Source organism: Melanaphis sacchari, unplaced genomic scaffold (genome assembly GCF_002803265.2).
Source record: "Melanaphis sacchari strain LSU unplaced genomic scaffold, SCAv2.0 Contig0_pilon_pilon, whole genome shotgun sequence".
NCBI lineage: Eukaryota > Metazoa > Arthropoda > Insecta > Hemiptera > Aphididae > Melanaphis > Melanaphis sacchari.
In genome coordinates, this window is record NW_020270366.1 from 22,423,804 (window position 1) to 22,442,610 (window position 18,807).

The following is an 18,807-nucleotide window of genomic DNA, read 5'->3' on the forward strand; positions in this document are numbered from 1 at the left end:
CATCAGGTACCGTTATGATATACAATAAAACCATCGTTTATATTCTGGCACGTTGTTTTGTATGTCAGTGTATGAGTGCGTATATCCCGAAAAAATCAACGCTATTCTAGACGACGAACCCGTCGCCACCGCCACTACCACAAACCAACACACCGCTATACGTCACGACTTCGAATGTATTTTATCGAAATGCAAATACGTCGGAAAGGGGTTTTTTTTTTTTTTTGGTTTTTCGTCTTTGGCCCTCTTATCCTTCCCTTTCTGATATTTTTATGACATCGTAGTATTATCTATGGGTACGTTCGTTTTGTTTTTCGGTTCCTGTCTAGTGCGATATTTACAATCTCATGGCCCTTCCCGCACGATACCCATTGCCACCACTACCGTCGTCATAAAATTTTATCGTGTGCACAAATACGCATAAGAGAGCGTTGACCTAAACCCGTGCAGGTTGGCGTGTATGCGGTTGGCGGTGATATCGTACTAGTGTACTACCGTAAGTTTATGCACGTATTCTATGATGATGATAATAATAATAAAAATAATATTATAACTCTCGTCGGGACTGTATGCTCGTATAGTGGCTAAAAAGTATATTATATATATTATTCTCTAGCCCTTGTCGACAGATAAACGAGAAAACAGCGAAAAAATACTATCGACTTTTAGCCAACAACAGCGTATTATTATCATTGTAATATTGTTACAGTGCATAGCGATTAACACAGGAAATAATTAAAGAAGATTTAATGAGCGAACGGTTTAGGAAATGTCAGACGATTCCGTTTAGAGATTTTATCCCGTCATAAGTTTATGCATATGAAATATTTTTTTTAAATAAAAATAATAATAGTAGTAATAAATAAAAAATGAAAGACGTCGTTTGTAAGTTCAAAAGACAAGATTTATCGAATTGCGCGCAACGTTTTACGACGTTATTTTTAACGAAAATGTTTTCAGTTTATAGTCGAATACTGACGATATAATATACGAAATAACGGTGTGCACATTGTGTAAAACGATGCCATGTTTCAAAATTTAAACTATTCATACTTTACGATACGTTTTACTCGCAATTATTTATTATATTTTCGTACGTCCAAAAACCGTGAACAATTCGACACATTATAAACGTTACAGCGCGTTTTCCGATTTAATACACTTACGGAATGACACACATCTAAACAGTTTTAGCGATTTCATCTCTGCGTGGTATTCACAACCTAACCTGCATTTAAAATCATGACTATATGCTAGTTCTCTTATATCGGCCCGTTGTTTAGCAACACGATCTTAAAAATAGTGCAGTTTACGTCTTGCGCTAAAATCGCGTACGTCTATAATAATCGTACGTTGCGGTGACGGCATTATTTTAATACAAATTGTTTACACACTGTTCGTCCCGTCGGGTTTTCCAAGCAGCGAATCTTTCGTCCAAAAACGTTTTCCTAGATTTTCATATATTATACCCGTGTATAATAGTATCCGCATTGGGTTCAACCGAAATCTACATTTACGCCATTGTAAAGAGTCGACGTTACACGATGTGCGCTTGGATGGTTACGCCTACACGTTGTTTACGAATTAACACCGTACATACATGAACAACGAGCATCCGTCGGGATATTATTACTATATTAAATCACCATAATCATCATTATTACTATTACTATATTATTATTATCGACTTTAACATAATACCTACGGGCACGAGTGTGTACTGCGTAACACGCCGGTTGTGGGTGCGAACAATGAGCCCTCGGGACACCGCGTGTTAGTGTCAAGCCAATAATATTATAATACTATGAATGACGCTCACGCATATAATGCTGTTATAATGATATTATATTTATGTATTGTTCTTTGGGTGTTATCAATTACTGAGAATGAAATTGCTTTGGGAATTTTTCAGACCACGACTATCTACGTTGTTCACCGGGCGCAGTGTGCGCGAGTATGATAAAATATATGGGGCGGCAATGTATAACGTACTATTCGTGTTTAACATATCTTTCAGAGGAGATCATTTTCTGTTGTGCATTAAATAATTAAGATGTTAATGTTAAAGAAATGTTTGAAAATAGATAAAAAAAAATCCGTTAAGTAAATTCATTTTATTTCTCAAATTTTTAATTCGATCAAAACGTACTATTTATAACAAAATATTACATTTTGCTTTGATGGTAAGAATAGTACGTTTTTACCGACATTTTTATAAAACGTTCTATTCCTATTGATTAAGTACTACTATGAATATAATTTAATCTAATTTGAAGTTAAGAAATTTTTTTTTTCTTTTTGACTCTAGTGTTATTTTACACTTTAGTAATACTTATTAAATTAAGAAAATATATAAAACACAAGAAACTGGTAGTAATTATCTATTAATTACATAAATTAAAGGAAGACTATCATAATATATTTTAATATACATTTTAATTAGTAAAATAGAGATAACATTCAAGTATTAAGTTGTTAATACTTAAAATATTAAAACTAAAACAAAAAATCTAAACAAATATAATATTGATAAAATATTAAAGGAATACTTTCGGACTTAATTAAGTACGTAACATTAAGTTAATTAAAATATTATACCTTCAAACTTGAATAAGTTAAAATATATTTAACACTTATAACAAAAAATAATGTTTAAACACTTAAATATAAAAAAAAAACCTGTTAGCTTACTAAATAGAAAATATATTATGTGTCAAGTGATAAGTATATTATGAATAAAACACTATAATAAAATAACTCAATGGTCATTATCATCTCGTCAACAAATTCTTAATATTATTTTCTTTGGTATTTTTATACGGTTAGTTTTTGGTAGTTATACAAAATTCTTATACAATACGTACCAAGATTACGGTTTTATATTAAAACTTCATTTTTTTTTTTTTTTTTGTATTTCTATTAATAATTATATACCTACTAATATCTGATTATGATACCTGTAGCCATTGTGTTCCAGATTCATCTTTGAAAAAACATATAATTCATAATTTCTATATTTTAGAAAACAATATCGGTGGTCTAACGATTCAAATCTTAAGAATACTATAATCTAAAAATTAGTATCTAATTATTATAACGCAATTAAAACAACGTTATAGGTTACTATTAATACCGTAATTATTAAATTATCATAATATTTATAAATTAATAGGTAAAAAAATACAATTTATATAGGTATATATAACCTTATTTTTATCAATATTATTAATAACTTTAATATTCTGTTGCTTAACATCAACTACCCGAGAATATAAGTTATAGTAATTGGTAATTTTACTATAATATTAGTTGTATGCAAAAGATTAAAATCTCAGAAATTATGATAATTTTCATTTATTATATACTTTTTTTTACTAGATTTAGGTATTTACTTTACTTTTCCCTTTATCCATCATAACCTTAATTCTCTTCGACATAGTTATATGTTATAACAAATGTAAATAAAATAAGTATAAATCAAATCAAAATTAGTGGAAAAAACTATTTATAGTTATGATAATTTAAAAACTAAATAATTGATACATTTTCAATAATAATTCAGCGCTTCATTGTTTAGACCTAGGTAATCATAAAGTTTTAGTGAGCATAATAATTAAAATATCAAAGTTTTAAACGATTTTTTTTATATTTAAGTTAGAAATTTGATACTATGATAAACAAATAACTTTTAATTTTTAACACATACTAAAACTCTCTAATTTAATAAAATCTAACAGTATAAAAAAAAAATTAAAATTAAACCTTGGTCATTTTTTTTAAATAGTATGTTTTGCATTTATTTATTTTCCTTTTTATATTATTTGCATGGGTGATAGTACATTTTTCATAAGGATTAAAATAGTACGTTTTGAAAAATTGATGTAATTATCACGTTTTGACAATTATTTTTTTAACTTTTACTACAGAATCTATAGTAAACAGTACGTTTTGCATCAACTGACTATTTTAATAAAGGTTTTTTAATGAAAAATCGTATTTTTTGACTTAATCTGATGACGCCAATCGATTTTCCGTTGTTTTAAACATAGTATTCAATGATTTTTCATTATTTAAAATTACGCCGACTTATTTTTACTGATAAACATTCTTTGAAATCCCTCTATTGAATTTTGCAAGTACATTATATTATTTGATAATTGTAATTCAATCATAGTATGTTCTATATACTAATTAGGTCTTAAATATAAATTAAAAAATCCAGAAAAAAGCTGTACCTACGTTTCCTTATATTTAAATTTTCATATTTTCGTGGGGGCTGAATTTTACGTAACATCTTCTTTAATCTATTCTTAACTTTGATACAGTGGAAAAACGTCGTTTATAATTAAGTTATTGCATTCCATATCAAATTTTCTTCAGCAATATCAACTATTTTGAATTTTTAAGTTGTTTTCCCTTTTATATTTCTAATATTTAATATTTATCCCAGTTTTATTTAAACATAAAAGCGTTAGAAATAGAATTAATGGAATCAATAGAATGATAAAATCCATAAGTTAATTAAAAATTGATTTATTCATCTCGCCAATTTTATTCTTTTTCAAAGTTTTAAAATTATCTATTCTTTTCTGTACGATATTAGTAAATTAAGTAGTTTTGTGGCAATATTCGTAGTCTGCTAATGAAATAATTAAAAATTAAATATCAAATTTACTTACATTTAACATTAGTTTTCAATTACACTGATCGTTAAAAAAAACGTTTAATTTTAAAACAATACTCTGATCGATTTGTACAAAGAAGAACAAAACGAGCACTCTTTACCCAAAATGTCATTATTCTATTCTCTTTTAAAGTAAGACACCTCTTAAACAACTTTTGAATACTTTTCTTAAATCTTATTTTTTATATTATAAGCGTTGTGTATCATAATTTATTGGAAAATGTGAATGAATGATTGCACTATTACAAAACATCGTTATAAGTTGTAACTATAACCACTCATAAAACAACGACCAACGGTATGTACACGTATAATAACTTCTAACACTAGGAAAATTCATTTTGAGCCAGAACTATTCAAGAGATGTATAATTCACAAAATATAATAGTGAAAAGCAATCTCTGGCTATAAACAAAAACCATCCACAATTGTTATTTTCCTGCTCGTAATTTTTGAATTGCATACCCGCTCTGCTAAAGTACAATACATTAACTGCCAGCGTTAACTCTTAAATAATACTACTATTTTTGCGAAACGTTTTCAGAAGAACTTTAAATTCACCCTGTAACTGTTTTTAAACACTAAATTAAAAGTGTATTATATATTCATATACATACTTTATCATATATGTACTATACGTAATTTTATACATGAATCATACCATAATGCAAAAATAATATTGCACTGTGAGAATTGTTATAAATGTTTTTTTTTTGGCTGAATTATCATTATTTTTGTATAGTAGTTATTATATTATATTATTACATATTTTCGTATGAACATAACAAATAATAATATGCAATATATATTTTATAATGGGATTTATTTAACTAACTTGTATATTGAGAAAAAAATCACTTCCTAAATCCTAATGTATTTGTTTATATCAGTAAATGCATAATAAATTTAATATAAAAGTTATTATGCTATTTATAATGAAATAAAATATAATATAACTTTTAAATATTTATTTAAAAAACGATGATTAAGATTTTGAAATACACATCTAGTTTTATTTAATATAGATTATAGAGTACCTACTTAATACCGTAAAAATAAATGTTACCATCATAACACATCAATTTATTTTCGATTTAACTAAAAAAAATGTAATAATTTTATAGTGATAAAATATCATTAAATTATGCAAAACAATTAATATTATTATGATATACGATGTAGCGTTGCATAATATTAAAAACAATAAAAATAAGATGCAATATCTATCAATAATTTTAATTGAAATATATTCACTAAAATTAATATAAAATTACGTTCTTGCATCCATTTATAATAACATGATATGTTGTTTAATTTATTAAGAAGAAATATAAAATATAAATTATTTACTCAGAAATATTGTGTTCAATATTTAAAACCAATTCGCTTTAATTTAATTTTATAATATATGATACAATACTTTATTTTTATCAAATATTGCTATTAAAGCTTAAACTATAATTTGTGAAAAATATACAATTTAATACAGTTACTACTGTATCTTTGATTCCTATTTCTATTTCGTATAATATATCATATAATTCTGTGTAGTATAATTTATTAAAAAAGTATGAAATATAAAATATTTACTCACAACTGCCGTATTTATAAATTCAAGTTTTTTTTTTTTTGGAAATATTGTATTATTGTATTTTTAGTTACTTATTTGGCTAAACAAAATATTATAATACGTTAAAAATATTACATGGTAGTAAAATAATATTTGATTTTTCCCAAGTTGATATTTTATTTTTCTTCTTATAAAATCGTATATTCTTTAATATAATATGTTTATTATTTCTTCGATGATTCTTTTTTTTTTATTTCGTGAATTTTTATGATAATAATTTTTCTCTTTTTTTCTATTATTATTTTTTTCTTTTAATTGAATTTATTTGCTGTATAGCATGTGTTATAATTCGCAAAAACGACACTGCCATGCATAAAATGATAATGAGTTACGAGTTGGTTCAAAAGAAATAAGGACTATAGTAGTTCTGATGATACACAAAACCTTAACAGACCCTAATAATTGTGGTCGAAATATTTTCGTACAAAAGTCACAGCCTCCCATAATTACTTCAAAAATACCGAAGAACTTTTTTTTGCGTCAATTAAGATCTAAACTGTGAGACGTCGTCTTAAAAGTTAAAACTCAACGCGTCTATACCAAACTCGTTGTAGAGAACGAATAATAATACAAACATTACCACTAAGGAACTATATAATATGTATGATGCGTCGTCGTGGCAGCCGTTGTGCACCCCCGAAATTGCACATGAGCCATGAGGTCAACAGTATATATTTTTTAATAATAAAAAATACCCTTTATGTATAAAACATAAAAAATAAATAAATATCAAATATGATTCAATACTGCCATATAATATTATACTGCAGAATAAATATTATACAGTTTGAATAAATCGCACAGATGACAGTTGTCTCAACAACAATGTCAATATTATGTCTCGTGCTTTGGAAATAAAAACAATATCAATATGCCTAATATAATAACGATGTAAGTCTAATATATGTTCGATGAATGACGTTTATTATTATTCATTGGTACGCCTCAGTTCGTAATGTACCTACTACGCGCGTTATACAATACCTATGGACAATTGCATGTAAAAGGGTGGTAGTGTACATTGTCGAGTAATCAGTCACGTCGGAGGTTATCAACGATGGGTCACGTGGATGACTGTGACACAGGGGGTGTCAAAGAGTACGGTGATTGTAGGTTGGACAGGATATAATTAATGATGGATCTGAGAAATGTATTCCCGACACGAAAAGCAACTATAAAATAAATTTCTGCAAAGAACAATAAAATGTCATACACTGACATGTGCCGTTTATATATTATATTATATATATTTCTATGTATGTGTGACGTAGATACATAAGTATGTATACATGACATATATATATTGAGTAGAATGATGTTTTTCTTTTAAACGTTGAAATTGCTTTCAAAAAGTATAACTTTATAAAGACAACAGACTTACAGAATAAACGAACAAAAGTATCTTTCAATACTTTTAAAAGTTTTATCAAAAGTACGTGTAACGCTTATTTGAAAATAATAATTAAATAACGACATTATGTATGTGTATAATATAATATATATATATATATTCAACTAGAATCTGTTGCACATCACTATTGATAAAATTTGAAAAATAATAATAATATTAATTTAAAAAATAACCAACCATGCTTCGCAACTTTATAAAAAAAATAAATATAGGTAAATAATGCATTTCATTTTCGTTTAATTTTATCTAAGCATATAATTATATTAATAGTTGTTTTAGCCGAAGACAGACGAGACAACCGATGGACCACTCGGTTTACCCGAGAACGATAATACCTCTTATAAAATGTTGGTAGGCAATCAAAGATTCTCGGTTGATGTAACGATGGGTAGACAACTAATATGCACGACGACGACGCAGTGGTACGGGGTTATATATATGCTTAATAATATAGAAAGCAGGATGGTACAATTTATATATATAATAGGGCCGAGGGACCCTGGGGTCGATCCGGTCTGGTGTAATGACCACAGGAGGGAATTAACAAATTGGGACTACACTTAAAATTAACTATATCTAAGGCAGGTGACTGGTGAGCTGATGATTGGTTGATTAGTGACTGGTTGCAACTGGACGACCGGGGCGGCCTCACACACACCACGACGAGTGCTGGCGGTCTTACGCTGATGAGGATGTGGATGGTGCCTCGGACAAAAGATCCTTACCTTATTATGCCAGAGATCATAGGTGGAATATTAACTTGGCTACAATAGCACGACAACAGGAGTAGGACAAACCCAAAGTTCATGCCATAATTGCGAAAAGTATAAATATATTATTTTTAAAAACGTCGCATTGACAAACGAAAACAAAAATGTAGTACAGTAGAACCTCTGTTATCCGAACTAATTAGGACCGCGCCTAGTTCGGATATGCAAAAGTTCGGATATTAGAAATAAAAAAAAAAATTATACGTTATTAATAATTAATTTATTATTGTTATAATTAAATATTTATTACTATTATTAATATTTTATTAGAAATATCAGAATTTATTACATTATTAGAAATACATTACATAAATACATAGGAACATATAATGTTTATTATATTTTTTTGACAAAATTATGGATTTTCATTTGACGATGAGTTGCAACGCGTTTTTCTGCAGCCAAGTCTCTTAAACGTTTAAGGAGAAGTAATTGTGTTGGACAATATTCGGCCTGTTTTTCAAACCACTCAATACCAGTTTCAAATGCAGCAAATGCTCCAGCTGATGATGGTCCTTTTGGTTTACTCATACTTTCATCACTACTGCTGTTTTCACTTTCTTCATTTTGCAACAAAGAAATGATTTCATCACTATCTAATATTTGATATCCTAGATCATTTACATCAGTTGCTAACCAATCAACAGCGTCATCATAATTACAGTCATTAAATCCTGGAATTTCATTAAATAAATCAACAAAATCATTAAGACTATTTAGATCTCAGTTTCTTCTTCGGCTTCTAACTTCATAGAAGCAACCCACAATTTCTTCCAAGCATTTCGTAAATTGTCCTCAGTCAAATTTTCCCAGGCATCTGCTACCATGTAACAGCAGTGTTTCAAATTCAATGATTTTGAAAATGCAACAACACTCTCTTCAGTGCCTTTATTTAATAAAAGTCTCCTCAACATTTGTTTTCAGTACATTCTTTTGAACTTTTCAATCACTCCCTGGTCCATAGGCTGAATCAAAGACGTTGCGTTTGGTAGAAAAAACATGACTTGATAATCTGGATCAATTAAATTTAATACTTCAGCGGATGGGTGAGTGGGTGCATTGTCTAGTAGGAGTAACACTTTACCTGTTTTATGATGATCCTGACGCCATTTTTTTTACATTTTTTATGAAATCATTTTCAAACCAATTAAGAAATAATTTAGAGTCCATCCAAGAATTTTTTTGAGCTGTATATGTTACCGGTACACTTTTGATGTTCTTGAAACACCGTGGTTTTTTTGATTTTCCTATGAGTAATAATAGCAATTTATGCATCCCAGCAGCATTAGCACATGTCATAATTTTTACTCTTTCTTTAGATACCTTAAAACCACACGCTGCATGTTCTTGGCAAGAAGCAAGTGATTTTCTTGGTAATGCTTTTCAGTTTAAGCCACTTTCATCGGCATTGTAAACGGAATCTTGAAAATATCCTTCTTTTTCCACAAATAAGCGGAATGTTTGTTTAAAATTTTCAGCGCTACTTGAATCAGCTGATAATAATTCTCCTTGAATTTGTAACTCACGTATTCCATGACGGGATTTAAATTTATGAAGCCAGCCACTGCTGGCCTTAAAATCTTCAGGGCCTCCAAGTTTTGTATTCATCTCGAAAGCTTTTTCACATATGAGTGGTCCAAAAATTGGTTCATTTAAGCTTCGTTTTTGTATAAACCACATTTCCATCGCTTTGTCGAGATCTTGATATTTTGCGACCTTCATAACTTTCCTTCTTTTCATTCCATCACCACTCCATCTTCGACGAAAAATCCATAATTGCACGACGGTTGTTTTTAATATCTGAAACTGTTGCTTTACCTATATTATAAAGGCGGGCTAAAGATACGCTAGTCTCACCTTTGTCCAGTTTAGCAAGAATTTCTATTTTTCGTTCCATCGTAAGAACATTACGTTTACGTTTATTAGACATTTTAATTTTTAGATATGCACTTAACAATCGTAATATATTAGTACGTATAAAGATGTGAATTCGGTAGAAAGCCGAACTAAACTGACAAGTTCAGCACGATGACATCATTTAGATAAGCTCATTGCGTTTTAATTATCTACTAATGATTCACGCTCATAAAATACGTACTAATAATAAACCAAAAGCTAATTTTATGATAAGTTCGATAAACCGATTACGAGATACGAGTTTTACAGTTCGGATACGAAAATTATAGTTCGGATAATAGAGGATTCGTATAACGGAGGTTCGGATAATCGAGGTTCTACTGTATATATAATAATTAATTTGTGAAAACGATGCGCACTGCATGCGAAAAAAACAAGAATAACAACAGTAATAAAAACGAAGACGACAGAGACAAAAATGATAAGAAAAATAATAACAATGATAATAAGGGCGTTGGCCGAATACAGGTATCCATAGATAATAGTAATAAAATAATAATTAAATAATAATGACGATTTACACGACCAAAGACAAAACATAATAATAATATGCAAAAGGCACAACACTGTACACACAAAAAAAAACAATAACAATTAACAGCGATGATAGCACTAATGATAATAATGATATCGGATGGAAAACGGAGAACGAAGGGAAAGGTCGAAATCGTTCGACCTTTTATTTTTTAAACAAAAAAATTTTAAATCCATGAGATTTTCATGGTATGATTTTTCATAAATATTTTTTTCCATGCTCGATAAGTTAATAATCTTTGATTTAATAATATATATATATATATTATTAGAATATATATATAATATATGTGTGTATACGTATTATATTATATAGTCAATATACAGTTAAAGACGTCAGATGCAATATTTATTCTGTATATTTATTGTTTATGTATAGGTGTTGTGAAATGGAAAACTGTATAAAAATAATATTTTAGAGTTTTTATGATATTGTTTCTCTCTGCCAGTTGTATATCGCGAAGCGATATTAATCGCGCGAGAAAAAAAGTTCGAATAAGTTACCAGAAATACAAGAAATTTGTTTTGTTTTTCTATGCTATCGAATGATAACACGTAAATAGAATAGTTATATGTTTATCAAAACAAAACTCCGCTATGACTATTATCAGGACATTTATATCCTTAATTTGCCGAAATTATTGAACGATCAACAATAATTTCAAGAACGACTTGAAGCTAACCCAATCATTATTATTTTTAATAGCAACTAAAATTTAAGTCTGAATTTCTCTATATTGAAACAATATTTTATAAAAGAAAATGACAAGGAACGCTGTGTACATTATAATATAATATAGTATAATAACAATATATATTATTTTGAAGGATATCCGGAGTAAATATCGTTTGTTGGCAATTTACGCCGAATCAGTCTTTCCGATCTGACGGATTCAGAGACATGCGAGCTTGCGCTCCCGTTAATTATTATCGAATGAACCGAACGTAATAAACTAATAATAGTAGTATAGTAGCAGTAATAATAATAATAATAATAATACCCATTATTATCGTCGTTTCGTGTATAAATTGCTGCCATTGTTCGTCCGTAAAACAGATGCTGTCATAACATTATATTATAGTTTGATGAGTAGTATGTATATTATATTATATTATATTACACCATTATGTTTTCATCCGGATAACTGTCATACGTCGTCACTCGTTGCTGGTCTAAAATAATTTCTATTCTGTTTGAATAATATAATATCATTACTGTATGTATAACAATAAAATATTGTATAAATATTATTTAGATGTCTTCAATAATATAGGCGACCTTTTTTTTACGCACATCCTCTTTTAATTCGATTTTTTCTATTCATTTTCAAGTGCATCTTTCATTTATTATGTTTAGCCATCATATTATGCGATTTGTCTTAATATTTTATACTTTAGTCGATTTGTCATAATATTTGTATCTTGAAGTGGTGTTGAATAGGAATGAGCGTTAGAAATTGACTTCAAAAATATACTGTTTAAACTGTGTCGAACTACGTAAAAATATAAAATTTGTTATTATGGTTTATTTTTTGGTAGCGTTTAAAATCTATGAATGAAAAGTAAAGATTTTTTAGGTGTCTTTTATATTCACACTACTCTTTTCACTCAAACTTAAAAAAAAACTCTTAAAAAGTGGAATATTCATTCAGTACTCATCTAAATGTACGATGTTTATAATCATAAATATAATCAGAAAAATAACTTAGATAAGAAGATAAAAATAAGGATTGTCAATTTATTTTTAAAATATAAGCTTATATGAAACACAATTAATATGATAACAATAATATGGATTAATACTTGTAAAAATGTTATAAAAATTAAATATTCAAAAGATTTTAACCGAGAAAAATATGAATATTATTATAATATAATACTATTATATTTTTATAACAACAAGCATTGTATAATGTCATACACGCTAATTCAATGAGTCATTAAACAAATTGTTTTGTCAAAACCATTATTATTATTTTCTAATAACAATTGCCAATTCTGTGAATGTTTTTCGATTGCATATAACTATATTTAATTCTTTTTTGACACATATTTTAATTATCAAAAAAATAATAAGGCATGGGTACTTCAATAATTTTAATACATACGTAAGAGTCGTGACACACAGATTGAAGTTATGCCATTATCCTGAAAAGTTTACAAAAGCTATGAGAGTTTCATTTTCTTTTTTCCACCAATTCTTTGTTACATTTGTTTTTTTTTCTCTGACAAATTATAATGAAGTGTTCTATTGTTGTAAGTCATTACTGTTTTTCGATCGAGCAATTTGTAAAAAAATATACTACGGCCTGTGGGTCTTCCGTCGTCCATTATTCGGTGGACGACTGTCATATTATTTCATTTTTTGTGGAGAATCGGTGTGATACAAAAACCATCCTATACAATTTTCCGATAAATCTATAATCAGTTCAACGATAATAATTGCACCGCGAATTCAATAAAAATATAATAACTTAGAACGGTGCATACTACAATGTCATGTTGGTAAAAAGTAGTTGTCTATAAAAAAGAATTTCTTTCTCCCTTTTATCACTCTTATCCAACCCCATTAGTATATCATAATATATGAGTACTGATGACAATATAACATAAATGGTATTGTGTATTCTACACGCAGACGCTGTTTTAACCAATAGCGTGTTCTGTACACAGTAAAAAACTGTAATAATAGGGTCGTGAAGAAATCAAAGAAATATAAAAACAAATTTGCACAAAGTATCGAGTAGTTTATGGCATAAAATGATATTAGAGAATGTTGCAGTATGTATATGCGGCATTGCTGTAAACGTTCATTATAATATTGTCGCCGTGTTTGTTATTTCTTATTGTTAACATGTTAAGATCCTAAATCGACACAAAATTATCTGACAAAGGGATCGTTTGAAAATCACATTTTATCAAATTATTATTTTTACAATACAAATATAATGGTATATAATATGTATTGCTCACTATTTTACTGATATTATTATATAAAAGCATTAGAACTTCATAAATTCTTTGTTACGATAAATACTAGAAAATACACATTTCTGTTTGCTATAATTAGTATAAATAGCTAGTTACAATATATACAAAATATATTTCATAAAACCAAAAACCAATAATTATTAATATAGATTTTCATTTTTACCTACCTATTGTAAAATCAGTATTGTTATCTTACCTACATCGTGGACGGAAAAATTATTAACTTTCGGTTTAATGTTTAGGTTATATTATGATTTGTTTGAAAAAATGTATATTCTTTCAAGTATCTTTTTGATATTTGCTAACATAAAGTATAACTGTAATTTTATACAAAAACATTTCAAACTTAAACTCTACATTTTTATTTTTGTTCACTGTCATTTTCATTTTTTTTTTTCAAACTCGCTTACAAAGCAAAGAAAAACATAACAAAGAATACTGGCCCAACGTGTTTGCAATTTAAAATAAACATGTAACATTTTCAAAAGGTATTTGTTCATTCTTTTATGTTTTTGAAAAATTATACTTCACTAGTAAAAATATATCCCATTTTGATTTTACAATTATATGGTTTTTATTTTTATTTTTTATATTTTGCACATACTTAGGTATAATTTATTTCTTTCGTGCGTTTTTTATAATATATACCTATTTATATTATATATCATATTTATTTAGTGTTTTTTTTTATTATTATTATTATTATTATAAGTATTTTAATTTTAAAATTTTGCACCCACTATATTGTTGCAATAAATTATCTTCTTTACAAACAATGAACATAGAATGTTCAGTAAACAACATTTTATCGAATAACATAAATAAAATCTGTACACAATTGTAACAAGCAATTAAATAGCTTGTGTAATAATATAGCTTCTATAATATATTGACTTAATGTCAATTGAATATATCAAATGTAGAATACTAGAACTACACTTGTGTAAGATAAGTATTGAGATAAACTATGATCGTCAGATAAATATTCACGACAAAATTAAAAATTAATAGTAATACAAATACGATAATAAATTTGATGAAAAACTATAATATGTGTAGCGTTACAAATATGTATGACAAAACTATTGCAAACATGAGGAAAAGAAAAAACATTAAGTTAATAAACTAAATACATAAGGTTATAAAATATTTTAATATTTATTCATATGTATGATATATTTATTATTCAATTGAATAGGTACTTGAGAGAATTTTTACTATAAAATAATAAAACCAAAACATCCTCAAATAATTTATTTTTATTCAAGTATATGCGTTACTAAGAATAATAAAAGTTAATAGTAACAATACTAAATCTTGACATGACTTACGACTTACGAGCATTGTGCGAAAAGTCTATAAAAGAAAAATGCACTCGTGGATATCGTTCATTCTGTGCCTCACACTGATGGTAATTGGTAGCAACGTTAAATATTGAGATATGTATTTTCTTAAATAAAAGTAAATATTTTGTGGATTTTTGGATTTTATGATTTTAATATAATAGTATATAATATATTATATGTTTGTGAATTTTATGGATATTTTTTTCTTTTAATTTTTGAAGGCGAAATCGACATGGCATTTTTTGGAGGAAAATACAATAACAATAAATTTTAAGTAGTACACCCGTCTGAAGATAAAATGAGCACATTTTCTCGGATGTCGTTTTATATTATAACGGCAGTTAATAACAAACGAATTAAATTACCAGCGAAATATTTTATTATTGTATATATATATAATTTTATGGACAACTTTAGTAAAATAATTATTAACTTTGCGAACTATGCGTGTGGGTTGACATCATATTATATAATACTATTATAATTTGGTATGTAAGGTTTTTTTAATACATGATAACTATAATTTATTTTATATTATATTATTGTGTTAACTGCGGGAATTTTCATTTTACAACATTGATGTATTCTAGTACCATAATCATACATTTTAGTCTAATGAACAAGGTTTATAGTCTTATTAGTTATAAGTTATTACTATTATAATAATGATTACCCGCAAAGTCCGTTTTACATTGACGCCGACGTAAAACCATTCGAACATCGTAAAATTTGAAATACCCTTACCCCATTCCTAATCATAATAATATACTTCTCCAGCTACACCACTACCCGTGACCCATTACTCACACTGCAAACAGGATCGTAATATTTTGTATTTATACATATATAGGCGCTACTGGTTTTGATATTTTAATCGCAGAATATTGAGGCACAGGTAATTTACGACGATTATTGTTCGAAAATACTATTACGTATAGGTATATCTAAAATAAAATATCAATATTGAATAAACACACCGCACAGTTTTGTGGTGTACATGGTAAATTATAGGTTTCTTTCAGACATTTTGTATATAAATAGTACGACGTTATTGTCCTTGTGATTTAATCCGTAAAAAATAAAGTCTATAAAATAATGATGCTCTGTATATAAACATATTATATACATGGCATACGTTTTCCACAATCAATGTAATAGTATGCATATCCACGCTATATTAATTCACTACGATTTAGTCATTATTTTTTATAATTAGTTCTCTAAATCAAACATCGTTAAATAATTGGTTTTTATACTTAATATTCCCGTTTATTTAAGTACGTATTTATTTTTATTTTTTAATTATGAGTTAATAATACGTAGTATAATATACAGTTAAATATTTTTCATTATCCGTTTCAACCATTTAATTTAAGGAATTTAATATTTTTAAGCCTTTAAATTATGTTCTCAACAATAATGTTGAGTACTTACAATGATTAAAGTAAAATGTTTGTGTATTTGGCAGTCACTGTATGTTATAGACTAAAACATATTATCTATACTTCTACAAAAGAAACTACCTAAACTACATTTTATAATAATAGGTGATTTTTAAAATGCATTAAAGTAATTTGTTTACGTAAAAATAATAATTTTATAAATTTTTCTTATCTCTTTGATATTAACGTATACCTATTAGTACTTAGGGTAATAAGCATTAAGTCTATTGGGTCAGGTAAATAGATACTTTTAAATCTACAAAAATATTCTTTTTTAGAAATATGTTTTCTTATATTTATAATTAAAAACATAATAATAACATCTATAAAATACAGTTTACTGTACCTTATTTCTACGTATAAAAATAAATATTCATATTAATTCTTACAGAAAATAAAATAGATATTCATAATATAATTATCTGGTATCTTCTACAATAAGAAATATATGTATTTTGTATCCGTATCTTATTAAAATGTTTGTATAATACAATGATGAAAAATGTAAATATGTTAAGTCTGTTAATTTTTTTTTTACTATGTCTAGACATATCAATCGATTTAAAATTACTTATACATAATATACATTAAAAGGTTGTAGTTTGATAAAAATAAGCCAAAAAAACCAAAATTCAATTATAACGCTTTATACCATAAGCGAGAAGCTCTTGAATCGTATTATTTTCAACTTAAAAAATATATGAGGTAAAAATACTATCTATCTCCTCTTGAAATGATTCGATCACTCAAAGAACGCTATCTCGTTTAAATTGAGTTTTGGACAAATGTTTAGTGAGCGTCACTATATTATATTTTGTATAACTTTTAAATCCAGTCGTGTTCAATCTGTATAGCAATGATAACTATATTGACATTTTTTTTTTAATTTAGCAAGTTTTTTATGTAACAACTGTATTAATAATATAATACTAATAAATTATTATTGGATAAAAATATAAAACAGATGTGTAAATGTACAATGTCGTGTTAAATATATCATTTAAAAGTTAGTCAGCCTACTCGTATACACAATGTAATGGTTTGTTGAAACTAGTAAAATAATTATTATGAAATTGAATAGTAAGTAATATTTTTGTGTTTTATTCGGTTTTTGTTTCTCAAGCGAGTTATTTTACATTCTAATACCAAGACCAATTAATGTCAATTTTAACGTTAAGGGCAGAATATTTGGGATCATGTCGAGCTACAAAGACATTATTTATTAGTTTCGTACATGAATAGCATTTTAGTATTTACATATACGATTAACTAATAACTAATGAATATGTGTAATCCTTAAAGTTTTTGTGACGTGACTATTTTGGTAGCCGCTCTAAATGTAAAGTTGAGATTGAAAAAATAGAATTTATCACTAAATCCGACCTGTGCTAATAATTATATGTACGCAATTATCCTCATTCTCTGAATCCTTATAAAATATAAAAAACAAAACCGTACCTATACAAACAAAATTTAGTAAAAGTAAAATAAACAAACGAAAAATAAAATCATCTGCTTCGTGGAAATTGTAAACTGACCAAATACGTAGCGTTTGTATTTTTTACTATTTTATGATATATAAACAATATATACAAGCGCGGTCGCAAAATTAACTGTCAAACGCACTTTTGGCCAAAAAAAATATAATAATGATATGGTGTTCATTTATTTCGATTGAACCCCCGGGTATAGTATATAATACACGGTACGAATAATATACCACACAAACTGAATAATCGCGTATATATAATAATTATGTATGGTTTTTTCAAAAACTTTGGTTCTCATAGCAACGATGAGATGAATGGTGTCTGTGTAAGTTCCCTCTAAAGCGTATGTGTTACATTTTTTATGCATTTGAATTCCATGAATTTCGTGACAACTACGAAGATTGTTAAAATAAAATAAACCTACATTCGCATATTATATATGAAATTTTTATAATGGAATTGCTACGTGGGAGAACTTAGTACCAAGTAGGCGTGATTTCATTGTATAATATCGAAAAGTTTTATTGTTGGTTTATTTAGTAGCATATTACATTTATATATATATATATGCGAAAAATAAAAATCTATCAAT

At 27.2% G+C, this 18,807-nt stretch overlaps 2 protein-coding genes across 4 annotated transcripts in view; one reads left to right on the forward strand and one right to left on the reverse strand.

Moving 5' to 3' along the window:
* The window catches only part of LOC112601567 (protein artichoke-like), a 106,072-nt gene that overhangs the window by 67,218 nt on the left and 20,047 nt on the right, over positions 1 to 18,807 (forward strand). The window lies entirely within an intron of this gene.
* Positions 8,832 to 10,217, reverse strand: LOC112600511. The gene is made up of 2 exons (XM_025347757.1): positions 9,893 to 10,217; positions 8,832 to 9,169 (listed from the first exon to the last, which is right to left on the reverse strand). The coding sequence occupies exons 1-2, from the start codon at positions 10,215 to 10,217 to the stop codon at positions 8,832 to 8,834; spliced, it is 663 nt and encodes a 220-aa protein (XP_025203542.1).

Excerpts from the sequence above, each read along its gene's own strand:
- LOC112600511 (XM_025347757.1), bottom strand. The coding sequence starts at position 10,217 with ATGAAGGTCGCAAAATATCAAGATCTCGACAAAGCGATGGAAATGTGG. Across the intron at positions 9,170-9,892 it reads CGTTTACAATGCCGATGAAA|GATTTAATGACTGTAATTAT; the intron begins GTGGCTTAAACT and ends ATGAAATTCCAG.